General features: G+C 33.7%; 1 protein-coding gene across 3 annotated transcripts in view; it reads right to left on the reverse strand.

Annotated features, from left to right (window-relative positions):
• Positions 1-8,951: 8,951 nt before the first annotated feature.
• CLVS2 (clavesin 2) overlaps positions 8,952-19,676 on the reverse strand; it is a 72,476-nt gene continuing 61,751 nt past the window's right edge. The window contains exons 6-7 of one of the 3 annotated variants that reach the window (XM_027087273.1): positions 16,156-16,280; positions 8,952-15,668 (exon numbers count right to left, since the gene is read on the reverse strand). In XM_027087273.1, the coding sequence (XP_026943074.1) occupies positions 16,193-16,280 (88 nt within the window). In that variant the 3' untranslated portion in view covers positions 8,952-15,668; positions 16,156-16,192. Of the gene's footprint in view, positions 16,281-19,676 lie in introns of all 3 variants that reach the window. The other 2 variants (XM_027087264.1, XM_027087256.1) reach the window with 2 other exon arrangements.

A 19,676-nucleotide genomic window follows, 5' to 3' on the forward strand; every position in this document is an offset into this window, starting at 1 on the left:
AGAGCTATTTAATAATCTAAAAGTTACTTTAGGTTCTGAGTAAATTGTGATGGATTTCTTGTTGGTCCACAAATGACAAATCTTATAAGAGATCACCTCTGACTCTGGAACACCCATTCTAAAAGGTATAAAATGATTTTACTAAGAAACTATTTTAGAAACAACCTGGAGGTTGTGAACCCTAGAAAAATTAGAGGCAAAAGAATCCCACTAGAGTATTTTGCTTTCCATAACATTGCCTCCTATAATCCAGAGAGGATTTCATCTTTGCTAGGTGATTATTTAAACAGAAGGAATCCATGGGAAATGACAGACTCCTTGTTGAATACTTTCTGTATATACATGACCTCAGAAAATCCCGTCTAAACTTATGGAAAAGTGCATAGGCAGCAGGTAAAATCTGAGAGATTTTTGCCTAGACCAATACATAAATTATATGCAAGAGAAGAATAAATGGCTAAGCAATTCTGATTCCAAGAAAAGCTACAATTCCAAGGAAAGTTGTCAATTCCAACCAAAATAGAATACCTGACTTAATGTTCATCTACAATGTCTAGACATTTATTCTTAAATCAGTGAGCTTTCAGTCTCTTACACTGATATTTTCTTTTCTTTCTTTTAATGTACAATATTGAAACACGTTGCATTGAGGCACATGCCGAGAGTATTGGTGATAAAAAACACATCACAAAGGGAGTAGCAAAGTTCCTAGAATATATATTTCTTAAAAACTAAATTAGGTTTATTATTCCAGTGCTTTTATTCTGCTGGAGTTAAAAGTTCTTAAAATGGCAATCAATTTGAAAGACTTCTTGTACTATTGATATGTAGGTACTGTGACAATTCCTCCCTTTATAAAATAAAAAGAAATGCTATATTTAAAAAAATTATTTAAATAATGCTAAACTGACAAGAAAATAAGGGAAATCCTCATATGATAAATACAAGACAGGTGTGAGAATCTGAGGAAGGATTTCAAAGACTGAAGACGGCCATTGACTTGGGATCTTTTGCCATTCCCATTTCATCTGAAGTTTTGGCTTGAATAGTTACTGAAAATATAGGAGATAAAGCAGGGGCCCTGTATGAGGCTGGAACACTTGAAACACACAACAGTAAATGAAGTCAGGGCTATTTAAGACTAAGGTTAGATGCTTGATGGGGACAGGGCAATATTTGATCTCCATCATTCACTGTGTACAAATATCAGTTCCACAGAGGTCAAGGATTAAATGTGAGAGGCAAAAATGCAAAATGTTTTAGAAAAAAAGAGAAAATATATATTTTTTAAAGAAAAAAATGCATAGCTTTCAAAATTTTTAATATTAGAAAATAAGAAAGACTTAATAGTTTAGAATCCAAATTAAGAATTCATGTTCTAAAAAAAGATCCACAAAATTTAACACAAAGAAAAAGACAAATAAAATATAATACGGTGGAGTTAGTGAAATAAGAAGCAAAAGTACAATACAGTTTCAACTAAATTATTGATATACAAAGGCCTATGGCAATGCTAATAAAGAAGACATATATTAATAATATGAGGAGTAGGAAGGGGAGGTGAATACAAATACTGCATAGGTACTTAAAAAAACAGAGATTAATATAAAATTTATGCAAAAAAATTTGAAAAGTTTATTGAAAATGATCAAATTTCTAGAAAAAGAAATACAGGCAGGCATGCCTTGGAGATATTGTGGGTTGGATTCCAGACCACTGAGGTAAAGTGAATATTGCCATACAGCCAGTCATACAAATTTTCTGCTTTCTCAGTGCATATAAAAGTTATGTTCACACTATACTATAGTCTACAAAGTATGCAATAGCATTATGTCTAAAACACAATGTATGTACCTTAATTAAAACTATTTTATTGCTAATAAATGCTAACCATCATCTGAGCCTTCAGTGAGTCACAGTAGTAACATCAAAGATCACTGATCACAGATCACTATAACACATATAATTATAATATGTTTGAAATATTGCAAGAATTACCAAAGAATTACACAGAGATACAAAGTAAGACAATGTTGTTGGAAAAATGCAGCCAATAGACTTGCTCCAGGCACAACTGACACAAACCTTCAATTTGTAAGAAAACCCAATATCTGCAAAGCATAATAAAGAAAAGCACAATAAGAGGAGGTATGCCTGTACGATAGCCTAAACCAGTTAAATGAGAAACTGAAAATTGAATTAGTCCTGAAACCATTGAGGATGTGCTATTAAGGGTATAAATATTTACATAAGGAAAATACCAGTCCCAGATAACTTTGGGCTTGCCATTCAAAGAAGAGAAAATCCAATCTTGCTCTTTGCAATGTTATATTTTTCAGAGATCTACTCATAAGTGGTAAAACTATAGAGAAAATAAAATTAATCATTAACATAATTTGGGATAGTTATCTTTAAGTGGAATCAGATGGCATCATGTAGAGACGTGAAGGAGGATTTAAAACTATTGGTAATGGTCTATATCTTAAGCTGAGGTATGGATATATGGGTACTCCTTCTGTTATTCCGTATATATACTACAAACTTTAGCAATGTCAGAATGGCTTAAGACAATAACAATTTCTTAAGTTTTTATTTGATTTTTCAATAAATAATACATGCACAAAGTTCAATTAAAAAAACATGGAAAGGTGAAAAGTGCAAATTTCCTTCCCACCCTTACTCAATCTATCCAATTTCCAACTCCCCCCAACAGACAACAAATGTTATTAATTCCTTTGTATTTTTCTGCATTTCCTTAATATACAAGCATATATGTATATTTATTTTATTCCCTTCCCCACTTTTTTACATTAACTATAACATATTCTGTACAATATTCTGTACGTTGCTGTTTTTCTGAACAATGTATCTTAGAGATCTTTCTATTTTAGTACATAAAGTGTTTCCTCATTTTTTTTAGGTTTGTATAGTATTCTGGTTTATTTAAGCAGATTATATCAGATCTGTATAGTATCCTTTCTATGGATATAGCATATATTTTTAAACATTTTTTCTTCCAATTTTTTGTTCTTGCAAACAATTATCCTATGAATATCCTTGGAAATACATTTGAATATATCCTATGAAATATTTCTCATGTATGCAAGTATGTTTGAAGGATAAATTCCCAAAAGTGGAATGGCTGAGTCAAAGTACACTTCTTTTTGTAGTTTTGATAGATATTGCCAAACTGTCATCCATCATAAAAGCAATGTGAGGAAGAACTTATTTCCCCATAGCCTCCTCAAAAGAGTGTGCCCTGAAACTGCTCCACTGAATTTTTGTTTCTCTCATTTTGAGCATGGTACAGCATCTTTTCATATTTTTAGAGAGGCTATGTTTTCTTTTCTGTGAACCATATGTTTATATCAGCTGCCCATGTTTCTATTGGGTTTTTCTTTTTCTCATCAATTTCTAGAAACCTTTTAATACATGAGAACTTAGCTCTATATCTGTGATATGAGTTGAAAAATTTTCCCAATTTGTCCTTTGTCTTTTGACTTTTAAAGGGCTTGCATTTGAAATTTATCATAATACATGGTATGAAGTATGAAGCTATGCTGTTTTTAATTATAATTCTGTTTCCCAAAGAGAAATATATTTAAATTAGATTACTCCCAACTTAGAATACAATAGTATTATAAGTACTATGGGTTTTTTTAAGTGCATTATTTTAAGATAGTTGACTCTGTGTAATATTTATGTTCTCAGTATGGGTCTAATACCATATTTTCACACATTATTTACAAAAACATAAAAATGCAGTTTAAAAGTCAGATAAAATGATAATGGCCAAGTAACTCCAAAGCCACCATTTTCCAAACTCAACAATAGCAATGCTGAGATAATCTCTGATAAAATCTGATACAGAACATTTTTACTCCTTTTTAGTGAACTGAATTAAATATTTCTGTACACTTAGATTAACCAATTTATTAAGATCTATAGTTCTCTCCAATTTTTTTCTTAAGATTTGAGAAAATCCAATCTGTGAAAGATATCAGCCCATAAAATTCCTATAGCAAATCCTATGAGAAAAGCTCACAATAAGGTAACACAGTAGGGGAAATGCTTGTGGGAAGCTCTCTCCCAAACAGTACCACAGCTCTCCCATGGAACACATAGTTGATTTGCAGCCATCATGATAGAAAAAGTCACCAACCTCCTGGCCTTTGATTTGCCTTTAATCGTTGACAAATGTAGAGACGATAGTCAAGAGTTAAGTTGAGTAGTTGTGCTGAGCTGCTCCCCATCCCATTTTCTTCTTGAAATCAAGGAACACATGCTTCTAAACACAAGATAGTTGGCTTCATTGGGTGACTATTGTTTTCTTAGTCATAGGCCTGATAAAGTTTCATCTTCCTGCAGGACTGGGCTTATGCCACATCTACTGATTGTTAAGATCCTTTCAAAGGCTGGGCATAGTGGATATGTACAGTCTGTTTCTAATTTTAATACCCCTGAATATTGTGCTCTTAGTATTAGTAGATGTTTACCTAATATAATACTGGTGGAGAATTCCAAGCACAGTATATGGTATGGGGAAAAAAATGAAAAAAATGAAATGGGGACATATGCAGGAGAAGAGAGTTTAATAATAAAGGGTTAGGAGAGCAAGGAAGAGTTATTAAAAGCAACAAAAGTATCACCAAATTGGTTGAATCTTCATTCTAGTACCAGCATTTCCCTTAATTAGTTGTGTGACTTCTAGCAAGACAGACCTTATAGGTTTCCATTTATATACTAATAAAATGAGCAATTTGGATTACTTAATCTCTGAAGGATCTTCTAGCAGTAGCATCTATTATTCTCAAGGAAAACAAAAAGAGAGGTAGTTTTTGATTGTGGTGAGGAGGGCCATGCCTGAGGGATAATAAGAAAGCTTTTTTTGCTTTTTTCCTTAGGTGTTAACAACTGTCTGTTTGGCAGTCTTCATTAATCAAATATATTGAATAATTACCAAATATCCTCATAATCGTTCCAAGTTAAAAATATGTATGCTACAGATTCTTAGATTTTTTTAAAGTCTTGAATTATATCCATAATTTGTTTTATTATTTTTGAGAAAAGTTTGTTAAAACATGTTTATAATATCCATTAAATGACAAAAGAGCAACTGTGGCAAAATAAGGTTTAAAATTCTTTGCACTAGAAAAATTGCTTTCAAATACCTTTTAGTATGTAAGTTGTATAAAAACCACTATTTGCCTTCCCTGGTGGCTCAGTGGTTAAGAGTCCTCCTGCCGATGCAGGGGACACGGGCTCGTGACCCGATCCAGGAGGATCCCACATTCCGCGGAGCGGCTGGGCCTGTGAGCCATGGCCGCTGAGCCTGCGCTCTGCAACGGGAGAGGCCACAACAGTGAGAGGCCCGCGTACTGCAAAAAAAAAAAAAAAAAAAAACCCACTATTTTTTTCTAGAGACTGACTAAAATCTTTAGTATATAATCAATGAGGGGAATAAATTTATAAAGACTTCAGAAACACATCAGCTCACAAAAATAGGTAATACTTTCCTGCTCTCAAAAACAGGATGTTTTATTATGATCATAATAGATTATCTGGTTTTTTTCCCATAAATTTAATGAATCAATTGTTGGTGGTCTGAAATATTCCTTTATGAAAGTCAGTATGTGAAAGAAGACTCAATTTTTCTATTAGTTAACTAACATGGCATCTAGCCTGCCCTAATAGAGACACTTTCTTTTAGTGATTTTTCTGTATGAACAGAAAAAGAGAAGCCCTATGTTTCCCCAAGATGGAAGTCATTTGCTGTTTTTCTCTCTATTTCATAAGTGAAACTTTTATTTGCTCACGGCTCCTCCTAGATGAGTTATAATCTATATTCACCGTGTCTTGTAATTTGTCCAAATGTTCTCACAAGTTTCTCTGAGTATTTTATAATATGACTACTTTATAAAAAGCAAAACTTCTAAGTTTCACATACCAGCAGGAAGTAATCCTTTTAATTCTACCTAAATTAACACCTCTGGATCTACAGTGATCGGAGCTCCCTTTAACTGTGATACTGACACGTAGAATACACCCAAACCTTTTCAGGAAAACCATGGGTTTGTGGTTCTCCCTGTGGATGAGGGAAAATAACAGATTAAATGGAAAGATTAAATTGTGTAGTCTATCAGGGCTCATTTATCTTTTGTTCTTTTGGTCTTCTTTTCTGTTGAAAATTGATGTTTATTTTTCACATATAATGAATTAAAGCAGTATGGAATTTACCTTAAAAGGGACAAAACTGGGCAGGAACTGGCACCTCTGGATGACCCTGAAACGCAGCTTGTAAGATTCATTTTCTGTGAGCATCTGCAGCCCTGGCAACCACTGGCAGTGCTGCGCAGAAATGAAGGAACTGAAGAATCCTGATAGCCATCCCCAAAATAGCAAGGAGAATGATAGATTATATTGTATTTTTCCATGAAAGGTAAGGGGCCAGATTAACAAGAGGATTTATAACAAGATCTAGCTCATGTTTTTGGTACAAGTATTGTCCCATTTCACAGGTGAGGAAACAGAGTGCCAGAGGTCACACAAATTAAACTAATAAGTCTTCATTGTACTTACACTACTACCTGACGGTATATAATTTTCTTATCTACTTTTTGCATGTCTTCTCCACCAGAATAAGACTTTCATAAAGACAAAGGCTTGGTTTTGTTTACTCCCGTACCTCTGGAGCTTAGAACAGTACCTGGGACAGATAAAGTGCTCAATTAATGTCTGTTAATGTTAAAAATGAAATAAACTGAAATCATCATCCGGTCCATTCCACTGCTTCAAGGGGAGGACATTACAGCTGACACTGGTTTGGATCACCATTCTGTCATTCCAGAAGTCACTAAGTTCTTTCCAGTGATTTGCTGTTTATAACGATCTCATCAAATATATTGTATCAAGTCAACAATAAATTCAAAATAACATTACAATATGCCCACAAATGTTTAGAGTCCCTTTAAAAATATTTTATACTTCTAAATACTAACACCATTTTCATATGTCTCCATTTTTAATGACAAAGTTACTCATAGCTATTTGACACGATGTCTTCTAAATTTACAGGAATTTAGCTTATGACGAAAAGATTGAAAGGGCATATACGCACATCCACATTTTAGAATCTGAAATTTCATTTAGCGACACTTTATTGAACAGAAATCCATTTGTCCTCAGAAATCAACAGACTTGAATAATCTAGACATTAAATGAAACATGAATACTATGGGTTTAAGAATATAATAAAGTGACCTATTTTGTAAAATTTCTAAGTCCATTAAAAAGTGCATATAATGAATAAATTTATCAAAGAACATATTGTTAGGATTCAATCATAAAAAAAATTCATGAAAAATAAATTCAGCAAAAGATAACATGAATTACAGTATCTTCCATGTACTGTGCATACTTGAGCTTGAATCCCTTATTTCTGAAGTGATGTTAAACACATTCTTGAAGATTGGCAAAAAATGTTGCCACAGAGGCAAATGGCTTCTACTGTACAGACTGTCAAGGATAGAAATACAAGAAAATCCTGTCTTGTTTCTGAGCAAGAGCCATTTAATCTCTTGTCTATAAAAGAAGGTTTTCCAAACAATCCATTAACCCTGATTGCAATATATTTATGTAACTGACAAGAAACATGATCATTGCTGAGTACCAATGTACATACTATACATCACAAAGTCACTAAAGACTGGTTGTCTCCTGAAAACACTTTCAAAAATCTATCCTTATTTTTCAAGTTATAGTTCCTTCTTCAGTACCACCTGTCAATCCTTTATTTTCAGTGTGTTCTCAATAGAAGTCCTGGTAGGAACTTATAAAACTGGAGGATTGAATTATTACAATGTAAGGAAAGGCACAAAAATGTAGTGGGGGAAAGGAATAGCATAGGTTTAACAAGAACAAAAGGATAAATTGCAAAGGATAAAAATCAGAAACTTGTCACACCAAGAATCAATATCTAAGATATTCGGTTACTAAAATTATGGATGTGTCCAAATTGTAAAAAAAATAATATGGGGATAGTTAAGGACAAAAAAAAATGTGATTGTAAAGTTCAGAAAATGATACCTGCAAGTAAAGTACAGAGAAGGGAGAAAGTTGGAAAGCCAGTTAGACTATATGAGTTTGATCAATTCCTGTCGTGTGGTGTCAGGACTATAAGAAATATGTAAAGATATCAAATATAAAACTCATTTGATATAAGACTTCTGTTAAGAGGGCTCATGGACTAAGTAGTGTAACATATAGATTTCTAGATCATGGGAAGCTCTTAGAAACACCAAAAAACTTCCTCATTTATAATTGTTTCAGAGAAAGGGTGATCATTATCTCTTTCCTTCTTCCTGCTTTTTCCCTCTCCTTTCCAGTAAGTCTATAGGCATATTCTCTTGATCTGTCTTCCATAGTGGAAGAACTATGGTCTTTTAACTTCCTGCAATTTTTAAAAATTGGAATTAACTAGGATAATCAACAAAGAACAATTTACTATGGTTTTGAGCTCAAAATGACTTTTCATCTGAGGTATCTTGTAGTCTCTCTAGGTGTAAATATAAGCCATGAATATATAGACACAACATCTAATGATCTTAGGGTGACTTCCAAAGATAAAGCTCAAAAGTTATGTAAAATTTGGGCCCTGGAGTAGAGACCAGATTTGGGAGAAAGGGGAAGAGAATTCTCGGCTCATGATAAATTCCCACTTTGATGATGTTTTAAAAAAATATTTCTTATTAAGAAAAAAAGGACTCTCCTTAAATGTATACTACTGGCTAATACATAACTTGTTGAAACAACTTAAGATATTCATGCAGTCTTTTTGGATTTGCTACTAAATTCCAGTCACTATTCAAGGCACTGGTAATACAACAGTAAACAAGACAGACACAAATATCTGCCTGTGTGGAGTTCATATTCCATTAGGGGAAAATGCAAAGTGAACAAAATAAATAAGCTTTATGCTGTATTAGAAGGTGATAAAAGCTATGGAGAAGAAATAGAGCAGAAAAAAATACGTGAAGAAACACAGGGCCATGTGATTTTAAATAGGGAAATCCAGAGAGTTCTAAGAAGGTGTCATTTGAGCAAAGATCTGGAGGAGATGAGGGAATAAGCTACGGGGATATCTGGGGGAAAGAGGCAGAAGGAACACAGAGTAAAAGTTCTGAGGTGGAGGAATGCTTGGCTATTTCCTGGGAGTGCAAGGATGACCGTTTAGCAAGACAATTAAAGAGTAGATGAAAGCTTAAGAGATGATCTAAGAAAAGTCAAGGTCCGGGGTGAGAGGGTATAGTGTCTAGAACTTTAGAAGCAAGAAATTACTTAACAATTACATTTGCATCGTACAGGTAAAGATGCCAGCCTAATCAGAAAATATGCTCTTCTGCTATACTGGTGCTTACAAACCTCGTATCACTCCTCCTCAAACATCGTTATAAGGACTGTGGTTTTTACTCTTGCAGAGAGTTTTGAGAGGAATGAAATCATCTGAGCTCACTCACATGTTGTGCTATAAATTGATTCTAGGGGGCAAGGGCAGAGCAAGGACACTAGTTTTCAGATTATTAAACTATTCCAGGTAGAAAATGAAATCTTGGAGCAAGGTACTGATGATGAAGGTTAGAGAAGTGGTCAGAGTGTGGATACTATACTTTGAAAAGGAGCTAGAAGTATGAGCTAGCAGATTGGATGTGGTTTTGAGATCAAGAGAGGAGGGATAGAATGACTATAAAGTTTTAAGCCCTAGAAACTAGAAGGTTAGGGTTGACTCTTAGTGAGATGGTAAGGTTATAAAGAGGAAACAGGTTCAGGATAGAGAAGTTTGGTTTTGTAAATGTTAAATGTGAGATGTCCGTTAAACATCCAAATAAAATGTTTAGATATATGAATTCAACAGAAAGGCTATTACCAGTCTTCCCCACGAATCCCAGGTACAAAGAACATTTAATAATTTTCTAGCAATAAAGTCTTATTATATATGTTTTTAAATTTTTAGGAAGGATTTATAAATCAGGATGCAAATATTTCAGGCCTATGCAACTGAGTGAGTTGTGTTTATATGGGTATAACGTAGCATTTTTTTCTTAAAAGAGAACTAAACATTTACGGTTTCCAACTGATACTTTTATGCTTCCAGTTAGAAAAAAGGGAATAAGACCATATTTTATTTTTAGAGAAAAGTGATACTTAGAGATAAGGGTTTTGGTGGTGCTGCTGTGTGCAGACAGACTACATACCAGAGCCCTGCCCATCATGTCCCCATGGCCTCTGTTCTTGGGCTAAGAATGTTTAACTCTTGATATCAGAAAGTCTTGACATTTTGAAATCATTTTCTGTATTTAGAATTAGTAATACAGTTTAATGCACTTTTAAGTGACAAGGAGTGCAGACCATATCTCTGGCTTTTTGTATATTGTCTGGTTGCCCTTGTTTTATTCCTACTCAGGATGCTTCTGCAGTAGCTGCTAGAAACGTGCGCTCCTCCTGACAGAGCTTTAGAAAGAGGCGGCAATAACGAGACTTGATAACCTCAAAAGCTGTGCACAGGAAAATCATCTGCGTTTGAGCTAAAGAAAGTCATGAAATCAATTATAGAGGATTCTAGTTAGGTGTCTCTTGCCCCTCCATAGATGGTTTTTCATCCACAGGTAAAATAAACGAGGAAAACTCGCAGAAGATACAAATGTGTGTTTATTAAGTAAGCATTTTTTTCAAGTCAGAATGAATTTTTTTTAAATTTTACTTAATTATTTTTATAGAATTTAAATCAATGTTTTTTATAATTCAAATTTCTGAATTTAGTTCCTTGTCTAATCCAATAACATTACATGAAAATATGAAAATGTTAGTTATTTTACTTATTGATCATTCCCATTGCTCCATGCAACTTAAAAGTTAACTTACTTCTTCATTCAAGCTCTCCTTTGAAGTCTTGTCTAGAAGTTATAGACTATTGAAAATGTAATTTTAATGAAATGAATTGTGTTTTTCCCTTTAGCCCCAAACATACAAGTATCAGAAAATTTCAGGTGTCCTAACCAAAATAGCTAACTACAATTTCTTTCAAAATAAAGTTCCTGTTGCCCATTTTTAGATGACATTTTAGAAATCTCCATTTCACAGATGCAAAGATCCGTACTACAAAATTCAACATCTACTATATGCAAAATAAAGGCTTTTTTAAAGCAAAAATGTATATTTATTCAAAATTACATTATACCATTTTTAATATTGTATTGGAATAAACAATTCCCTCAAAAGGTCAAAGGTAGTTGAGCCAAATAGTGAACAGTGTGCTCAGTATTCTTATAATTACCTCTTGGACATCTTATTTAATCTGTTTTGAAAACAAACACTACTTAGTTTGGGGAGTTTTATTTATCTTTTACACAAATATGAAAACTGAAAAACTGAATTAAGAACAAGACAGAGCTTTGAACCTCTGTTATATATAACCAATTATAATGCATTGCAATTTTTTAATATGGTTTAGGGTTTGTTCACTTCTTATCTAGGTCCCTCTCATTCACCACAAGAACTAAGTTTGACAGAATAAATGCATTGCTATCATTAAGGAAAAAAATATTTGCATGAAATTTGAAACTAAGTCAAATACTGACTGACCAAATACCTTCTGAATTGTAACAATGTCCACTATTTACTATAAAAGTGCATTTATTGTATTTAAGACCTATGCTTATTTGTTTTCTAATTTTTTTTTATTTCAACAGTATCATTTGCACTCCTTTAAAAAAAATAGTACAACTTGAGTGTCTCAGTCCAGTGCATTGCTATTTCACGTTTTTCTCCTACAGTATAGGGGAATAAATTCCCATGCTCAGTGAAGAATAGGTTCCATAGTGTTATGGCCATGTGCTGGGCTAATCTATGGATATTTACTAAATAAAAACTTCAATTCATGAAAAAAATGATATGCTTTAAGCAATTAAAGCGATATAATAATGTTTCAAAGCCAAGTCTCCTTATGTATTTATTATTTTCTCCCTTTCAAATAGTAATAGTGCTAACTAGTTCCAAGAGCATATTGGAAAACATTTTTTTCAACTAAAACAAAACAAAATCCTTTTCACTACTAAAGATAATTACACACACACTGGATATTTAGCCAGTCCTCCACGTTTGTTCCAATATATTTTAGGTAATCTGCTGATTCTTACACGATCTAACAGCCTCATAAATTTAAAATGTATCACTATTTCTTAGGCTATATAGCTATATAGCACATATAAAATGGAACATTTGCCTATTAGCTGATTGATGCAAAAAATGTAAATACCATATCTGAAAGTTCACACATCGTGCCAGAGCTCTGCTCCTTTTATTTTGTGTTGAAAGTCATTCTGAAATGTCCTCGTAACTGGTGGCAATTTTTCAAGTAATTATTAATAAACACACACCAAATAAGAAGCAAAAGAAATTATTAACCAACCAAACCAGCTAGACGCTTAGATAAAATAACATGAGATTGTATAACTTTTCAGCAGGTTTTCTTGATATAACTTCTTTAAAGGACCATAAGCATGTCCATACGCTTTTGGGTTATTTGTAGATGAGAAGGAAGTCTGTTCCTGAAGACACACTGCCATAGCTCTAAAAGTTTCTTTTTGTGAAGACTAGTAAACATGTTTCTTGATGTTTCAAACAATTCTGCATTATCTTGATGCATCAGAGGGACCTCTGTTCCCTCAGAAATATTACGGAAACGTCAAATGTTTAATTTAACAATGTGACCTAGTTAATATTAAAGAGAACCCAGCTGCTTGGCTTTCTTGCTTATGAATGTATGAATTTTCAGTACTGTAAAGTAAACAAGCATTTTATATGAAAACACTTAAGGAATGTCTCTGCCTACACTTATGCAAACTATTAATGAAATAAAAGTAATCATGCATGCACTTCAAAAACTTGCTGCAACACTCAATTTAATATTTGTATATTGTTTTAGCATAGTGCCATGTTTGTCAGTAACATGTTGAAGTTACTGTATTGAACTTACACAATAAAGACAATACTATACGAGAATACTCAAAGCAAGACCTCAAATATCCTTCTTCAAATTATAGCTATATTTCACCCTTATAATATAATAGATGCATGTATTTACTTTTTGGAAGAGAGAACAAATAGAATCCATATTCTAGTATCACTGCTTTATTCCATTTTTAAAGAGGCACTTCTTCATATTTCTTAGAATATATTTTTATGATAATCTCTTCCTTGTAAAATATCAGTCAAAAATGTGTGCAAATATCATGGACAACATAAGGAAGTTACTTATTTTTAAACCAGCTTTGGAAGCAGCTGCCCCTGAAACACTGGAGAAAAGAAATGATACAAGAAATAGAAGGTTAGGCAGGCTAAGTGAGGGAAGTAAATGAATTATGGGCCTATTCCAAATCAAACGTGGTAATTCTTTGATGCCTACAAATTTTAAGTAACAAGATAACTGAAAAAGAAAAGCATAGCTCTCAAAATAGAGAGGCAAATCATTAGAGCAAACAGTCTAGTGTTCGTGTGTATGTGTGAGTGGGGATGTACTATCTCAATGAAATCGAAAGAATATAAGGGTGCTTATTTACTATGTATGTAACAGTAGACATAGCAACGTAACACAGAAAAATCACATGAGGAAAAAGAAAATTCCTAAACAGTGTTAGTTAGCTGGTGCTGAGGGGAAAATTCATAAAGTTGATCAAATGTTCTCTAAGCAGCTTCAAAAACATTACTGGAATTTTTTTCCAGACTGAAAAGACATAGGCAGACCGAACTAGATACAGCAATTTCAAAACACATCATTGTTGTAATTTGTTCATTCATTTAAAAATATTTTACACAATCCAGCCAACTCTCAATTGCTCATTTGAAAAAGAGCCGTCAAGCAGCAATGCCAATGCAGTTTCCAAATGTGGGGTAGGGAGAGAGTGTGAATGATACTTATAAGTGGGTAGGTATACACATAAAATATGCCTTCCAAGTTATTTTTGTATATGACACTAGCCTATGACAGGGGGAAAAAAAAGCTGGCTATGCTGGTTGACATCTGAAGCTGGTAGAATTCTGAAAATTGGCAATAAATGGTGCATATCAAATGAAACTCATGAAAATGCAAGGTTGACTGGCCTCCTGTACTTACTTTCTTTCCATTTTATTCCATTATATTGTCTAACACTTGCTTGTATAGTATATAAAGCCCAATGCTAAAAAATGTATGTCAAGTTGGCAAAAACGTAAGAACAACATTGGTTAGGTTCTTAGATTAAGAGTTGCTGTGGCTTTTTATTCCAATGCATTCCAATCTCTGTAATATTTATGGGTGGAGCAGAGGACCGACAGTCATTATTCTTCTGCATTTGATTGGAGGTCAGCATTTTTAAGGTATCTTGCATTCATATTTTTAATGTATATTTATGTATTTTTACAAATACTAGACAGTCCATTGGTGACACTGCAGAATCGTGTACTGATCTTGATTTTAAGATTCTTAGCTATAGAATTAGAACTTGACTTTTTAAAGCTTTTGACTAAGAAGTATATGAAGGCTGCTACATGCCTTTATTTCTGTTGGTTTCCAAAAGTTCCTTGAGATATTTTTCTTTCAAAAGAATATTTTAATGTTAAATCCTCAGTCTCAAAAATTACCACTCTGAAAAGGTGGTAAAAATCTTGCTTTTTCACACTAGAATTTGAAATTTAAAGTTAAATTTTTAAAATGTGCTATCATTGCAGAATTTTTATGAAGTGAAAACTTTAACATAAGGATTCCAAATCTAGATTTATACTATAATATAGTATCTCAGATGCCCTAAGAAGATTTCATTATCTCTCCTGGATGCAATATGCTCTTAAAATCTTTTCTGAGAAGAAAATGTGAACTTACTGGATGATTAGGAAATTTAACTTGAATTTGGGGAAAACAATATTACTCTCCATCACCTGATACTGCCTACTGCCTTTGTTGATACCTGTTGTTTTTTTGAAGACAAAATATATTGCACTAAAATGGCAGAGTCAAGATTGCATTACAAATTAAATTGAATTCCCTTAAATAAGTTCACTGAAAAGTCTGTTTTACTATACCTTATTTTCATTAACTTTAATGGAAGTGGTTTTCCAGAGTTAGCATTGCATACAGTAATCTATAACATCTCTAAGACCATTGAATATGTGTGATTTACTTTGTAAGCCTGTCACATTGAGGATTTATTAGAGCTCAGTAAAAATATATACGTGTGTGAGAATATATATATTTTTTCAACCAGTGCACAAGAATTAGAAATTAGCCCCTTATTGGTACTTGGCAACTTTTATGTTCAAAATTAGCTGTCAAATACTATTCATGTATGAGTTCTCTTTCTCTTGATCAAAGAGTTTTGGGGGAAAAAGTTTCTTAAAGTACATCAGACAGGGATAAAATGGGGTCTGGAATAAAGGACACATTGTGAAGACAGCAGTTTAAAAAGAATCCACTCTCTTTCAGAATTCCACATCTTAATTTGGGGAACATATTTTTTCACAAGACTCCAGGAATTAAACAACATAGAAGAGTTCAAGTGTTGAGTTTACCAGGTCATTTGCCATTCCTTGTCTCCCAAATGCAAGGCCAGTGATAGTCACCAGGGTACTTTTTCTGTGAACTGAAAATCACTAGACAGTTAATACATTTATCATAATAATTTCCTAGAATCATCTAGTTCCCTGTGCCCATTAAATGTACATTTGAGTACGACAGTTTCAGAGAAAAACAACGAAACAATCACTATGATAGCTGAAATATGGCTTCATAGGAAACAGGGCTACATTTAATTAGCTTTAATTGCTTATGTGTCTTTTTTGTTCTTGTTATAGTTCATATCACTGGCATAGACTCATAAGCCAATCTTCCAATTTAAGTTACTACCAAAATTTACAAACTTGACGTGAAGAGTACATTGTATTTACAAAGAACTTGGCACTTACAGAATAAATTATTGACCTTTTAAAAAAAATTCAGACCAGGGCACCCATGGTTCAGGCAAACGGGAAAGCCTGATGTCTTATATATTATGCTACATTAACGTGAATAAATAAATTTCCAGCTGGTAATTCCTCCACAGCGCTGGCCCTGGTGCTGAAAACAAGTACCTTCCATTTCTAATCCATGGGGAGGGTAGAGAAGTTATCAGTCCAGAGAGAGCAAAGGTTGCATGTTTTCTTCCTCATTTTTATCCATGCGTTTTAACACTGTAGGATCCACAACTGATTGGGATCTAGAAATGATAAAGCCAATGTCAGTGCGTTACTGCCAAACAATCACCTTCTGTTCTCTGTCTTTTCTCCTTTATTACTTCTCTCATGGATGCGGATTAACTTTTTCTACAACAAGAGACTTATGAACTGAGAATGCTGCACATTTAAAGAGATACATTTATGGTGATGTTTTGCATCAAAGGAAACAATCCCCTCTGGCCTCTGAATAGAATAATGCACAGCAGAGGATTCTAAATACATAATAATAGGCTTAAGTTCTCTTCTTTACAGTCAAGGAAGAGACTTTTCTTTGAGTCTGAGAATTTCTAGTACAGGACTGATGCATTCCAAGAGATCACCAAATGGGGGAATTATTACAGTGAACTTATTGTTATAAGAAAAGAAGTAGAAATAAAAGGAGCCTTGATTCCTGTCTGAAAGGGCTCTATGAAACGACTTCAACAGGAATGTGCATTTTTAACCATCTTTTTTTATATTTAATGAGAACTTTAGGAAAAAAATCAATATTTCAATATGAGTTTTGTTCAATTTTCCACTAGGGCATCTGAATAAAATCAATCTTACTCTTGAAAACTTTAAGAAAAGTAGAAACCCCTCTTGTTTAGTCAGGAGCACTTTATGATTAGGAAAGCAAATAATGTGAAAACCCCTTGCACATGCCTTTGATAGCAGGTGGGAATTATATCTCAGTTCCTCACTAGGAAACAACATAGGAAAGTCAATGAAAAGTGCTACTGTGGTGGCAGGAAGCTGTCATCTTAATGGCTATGGCATTAAAGAAGCAGCTGCCCTTTTAAATTCTCCTCCATAATGAATTTTTCCCCTGCTGCTGCATTCCAACCATTTGGCTATTGCTGTGGCAATATGCCTCTTCACAGACCTCATTAATTTTCAAAAAGAAAGACTATAAGCTAAAATACAACCACACATGCTAATGAAGAAGAACAGCAATGGAACTAATTATCAAAGCAAAAATAATTACAGAATTAACTGATAAATTGACTCCTTCATTTAAATAAACTTAAATTCATTTCTAAAGAGAGAATGAAAAGGAAGGTGAGAACTTTAAAATAAGGAGGTTTATTTCCTAAATCACTTTCACTATTTTACCTCAATAATAGGTATTAGATGCATGTGTCAGAATGGAGACTGGCTGCAGTTGAATGTGGGGTGTGTGTGTGTGTGTGTGTGTGTGTGTGTCTGTGTGTGTGCAGGAGAGAGAAAGAGACAGAGAGAGAGGGAAGGAGAAGGAGAAATGATAATTTATCTTAGAAAAAAGTACATGAATAAAATACATTTTAACACAATTGACAATTGCACAAAGCACTTAATAATTAGACTTGTAACATTGTTTTTCTTAGACTCAACTGAAATAATTGGTTTCCCAAGATGAATCCATGCTAAAATATACAGGGGTTCATTTAATGTCCTGCACTAGAGGGTTACTTGACAACGAGTACCCACTAGACTATAAATTCCATAAGCAGGGACTTTATCAGTTTCTCTCCTTGCTGTGAACACAATGCATGTCACAGAGTCTGTTACACAGTAGGATTTTGATTAACTTTTATCCAATAAATAGTTTCCATACTGAAAGAAGATGGCTATCAAACATTCAAAGCGAAGAGTGATGAAGATAAAGCAATTTATCCTGTGGAGAAAGAAATTCTTAACAAAAACATTTATTTTAAAATTCTCACAAAGTTAAATATATAAATGTTGAGGCATATCCTAATAATATTCAAGTATACACCAAAGCTCTTCAGACAGCACAGAGTCTACAATATAATCATTTGCCATAATGTTCTATTAAAACACATATCATACAAATACACATACACATGCACACACATCTTTTAAATCCTTACGTTCCTTGACTACTTTTACTATCAAATGTAAAATAGATAGCTAGTGGGAAGCAGCCACATAGCACAGGGAGATCAGTTCAGTGCTTTGTGACCACACTAGAGGGGTGGGATAGGGAGGGTGGGAGGGAGGGAGACACAAGAGGGAAGAGATATGGGGACATATGTATATGCATAACTGATTCACTTTGTTATAAAGCAGAAACTAACACACCATTGTAAAGCAATTATACTCCAATAAAGATGTTAAAAATTTTTTTAAAATAAAAAAATATTAGAGGATATGGCAATGTTAATAAAATAGTTTAAATTACAGTGCACTATCCAACCTGGGATTAAGTTCCTAGTTTGCTTTTTTTAAAAACATTTTTATTGGAGTATAATTGCTTTACAATGGTGTGTTAGTTTCTGCTTTAAAACAAAGTGAATCAGCTATACATATACATATGTTCCCATATCTCTTCCCTCTTGCGTCTCCCTCCCACCCTCCCTATCCCACCCCTCCAGGTGGTCACAAAGCACCGAGCTGATCTCCCTGTGCTATGTGGCTGCTGCTCACTAGCTATCTACCTTACGTTTGGTAGTGTATAGATGTCCTAGTTTGCTTTTATCATGCACTACAGATGTCAGAATTGTTGGATGATGAATGCTGCTGGCTCAATATGCAGAACGATTCCTCAATAAAACAAGCCAGGCAGAAACAATTTCTGATTAAGATTTTTTTGATATTTAATTGCCCCAAGTGTACTGTTGTTTTAGTCTAGATTTTCTTTTGTGCTCTCTTATACAAAAAAACAGGGTTATTTGTGCAGGATCATAACTGTTAATAAATTGGTCTGTTTCAACTGCAATAGAGGAAGTTACCTAACATTAACTCACAGTACATCTTAGCAGTCTCCAGCCTCTACTGTCTTTCAATGAATAACTTTTTTTCCTCATGAAAACCTATAGTTTAACTTTAATTATCCAGGTATCATTTATTCATTTATTATGTATCTACAATATTGTGCTATACCTTAGTGTTTAAGAGACTAGATTTTAGACAGAAATGGATTCCAATTCCACCTTCTGCTATTTATTAGTTCTGTGACCAAGGGAAGGCTATTTAAACTTCCTAAGATTTTGTTCCCTTATCTGTAAAATGGGGAAAATAATACCTACATCATACAGACGTATTGAGGATCAAGTGCAATAATGCATGCATAACCCCCGGCATTAATTCCGGCAGATAGCATATGGTAGTGGTTAAGGAAATAACTTAGAGAACACTATTACCTGTGTTCCAGCATTAGCATTGTAGCTTTGGAGCTATGTGAAATGCAGAAGTTACTTACCTTCTCTGTATCTGGGTCTCCTCATCAATAAGATGGGTATAGTATTACCTTATTAGTTGTTTAGAAAAGCAAAGGAGTTGATGTATACAAAGCATTAGGTAGGGTTTGGTACGTAGTAACAATAGGTGTTGAATATTATTTAATAAAATGGAAGTGCATATTACCATTAACAACATTAGTGTTGATGCTCACTGCA

The sequence above is a fragment of the Aethalodelphis obliquidens genome, unplaced genomic scaffold, assembly GCF_003676395.1.
Source record: "Aethalodelphis obliquidens isolate GAN/ISIS:26980383/991018 unplaced genomic scaffold, ASM367639v1 scaffold3, whole genome shotgun sequence".
Taxonomy (NCBI): Eukaryota; Metazoa; Chordata; class Mammalia; order Artiodactyla; family Delphinidae; genus Aethalodelphis; species Aethalodelphis obliquidens.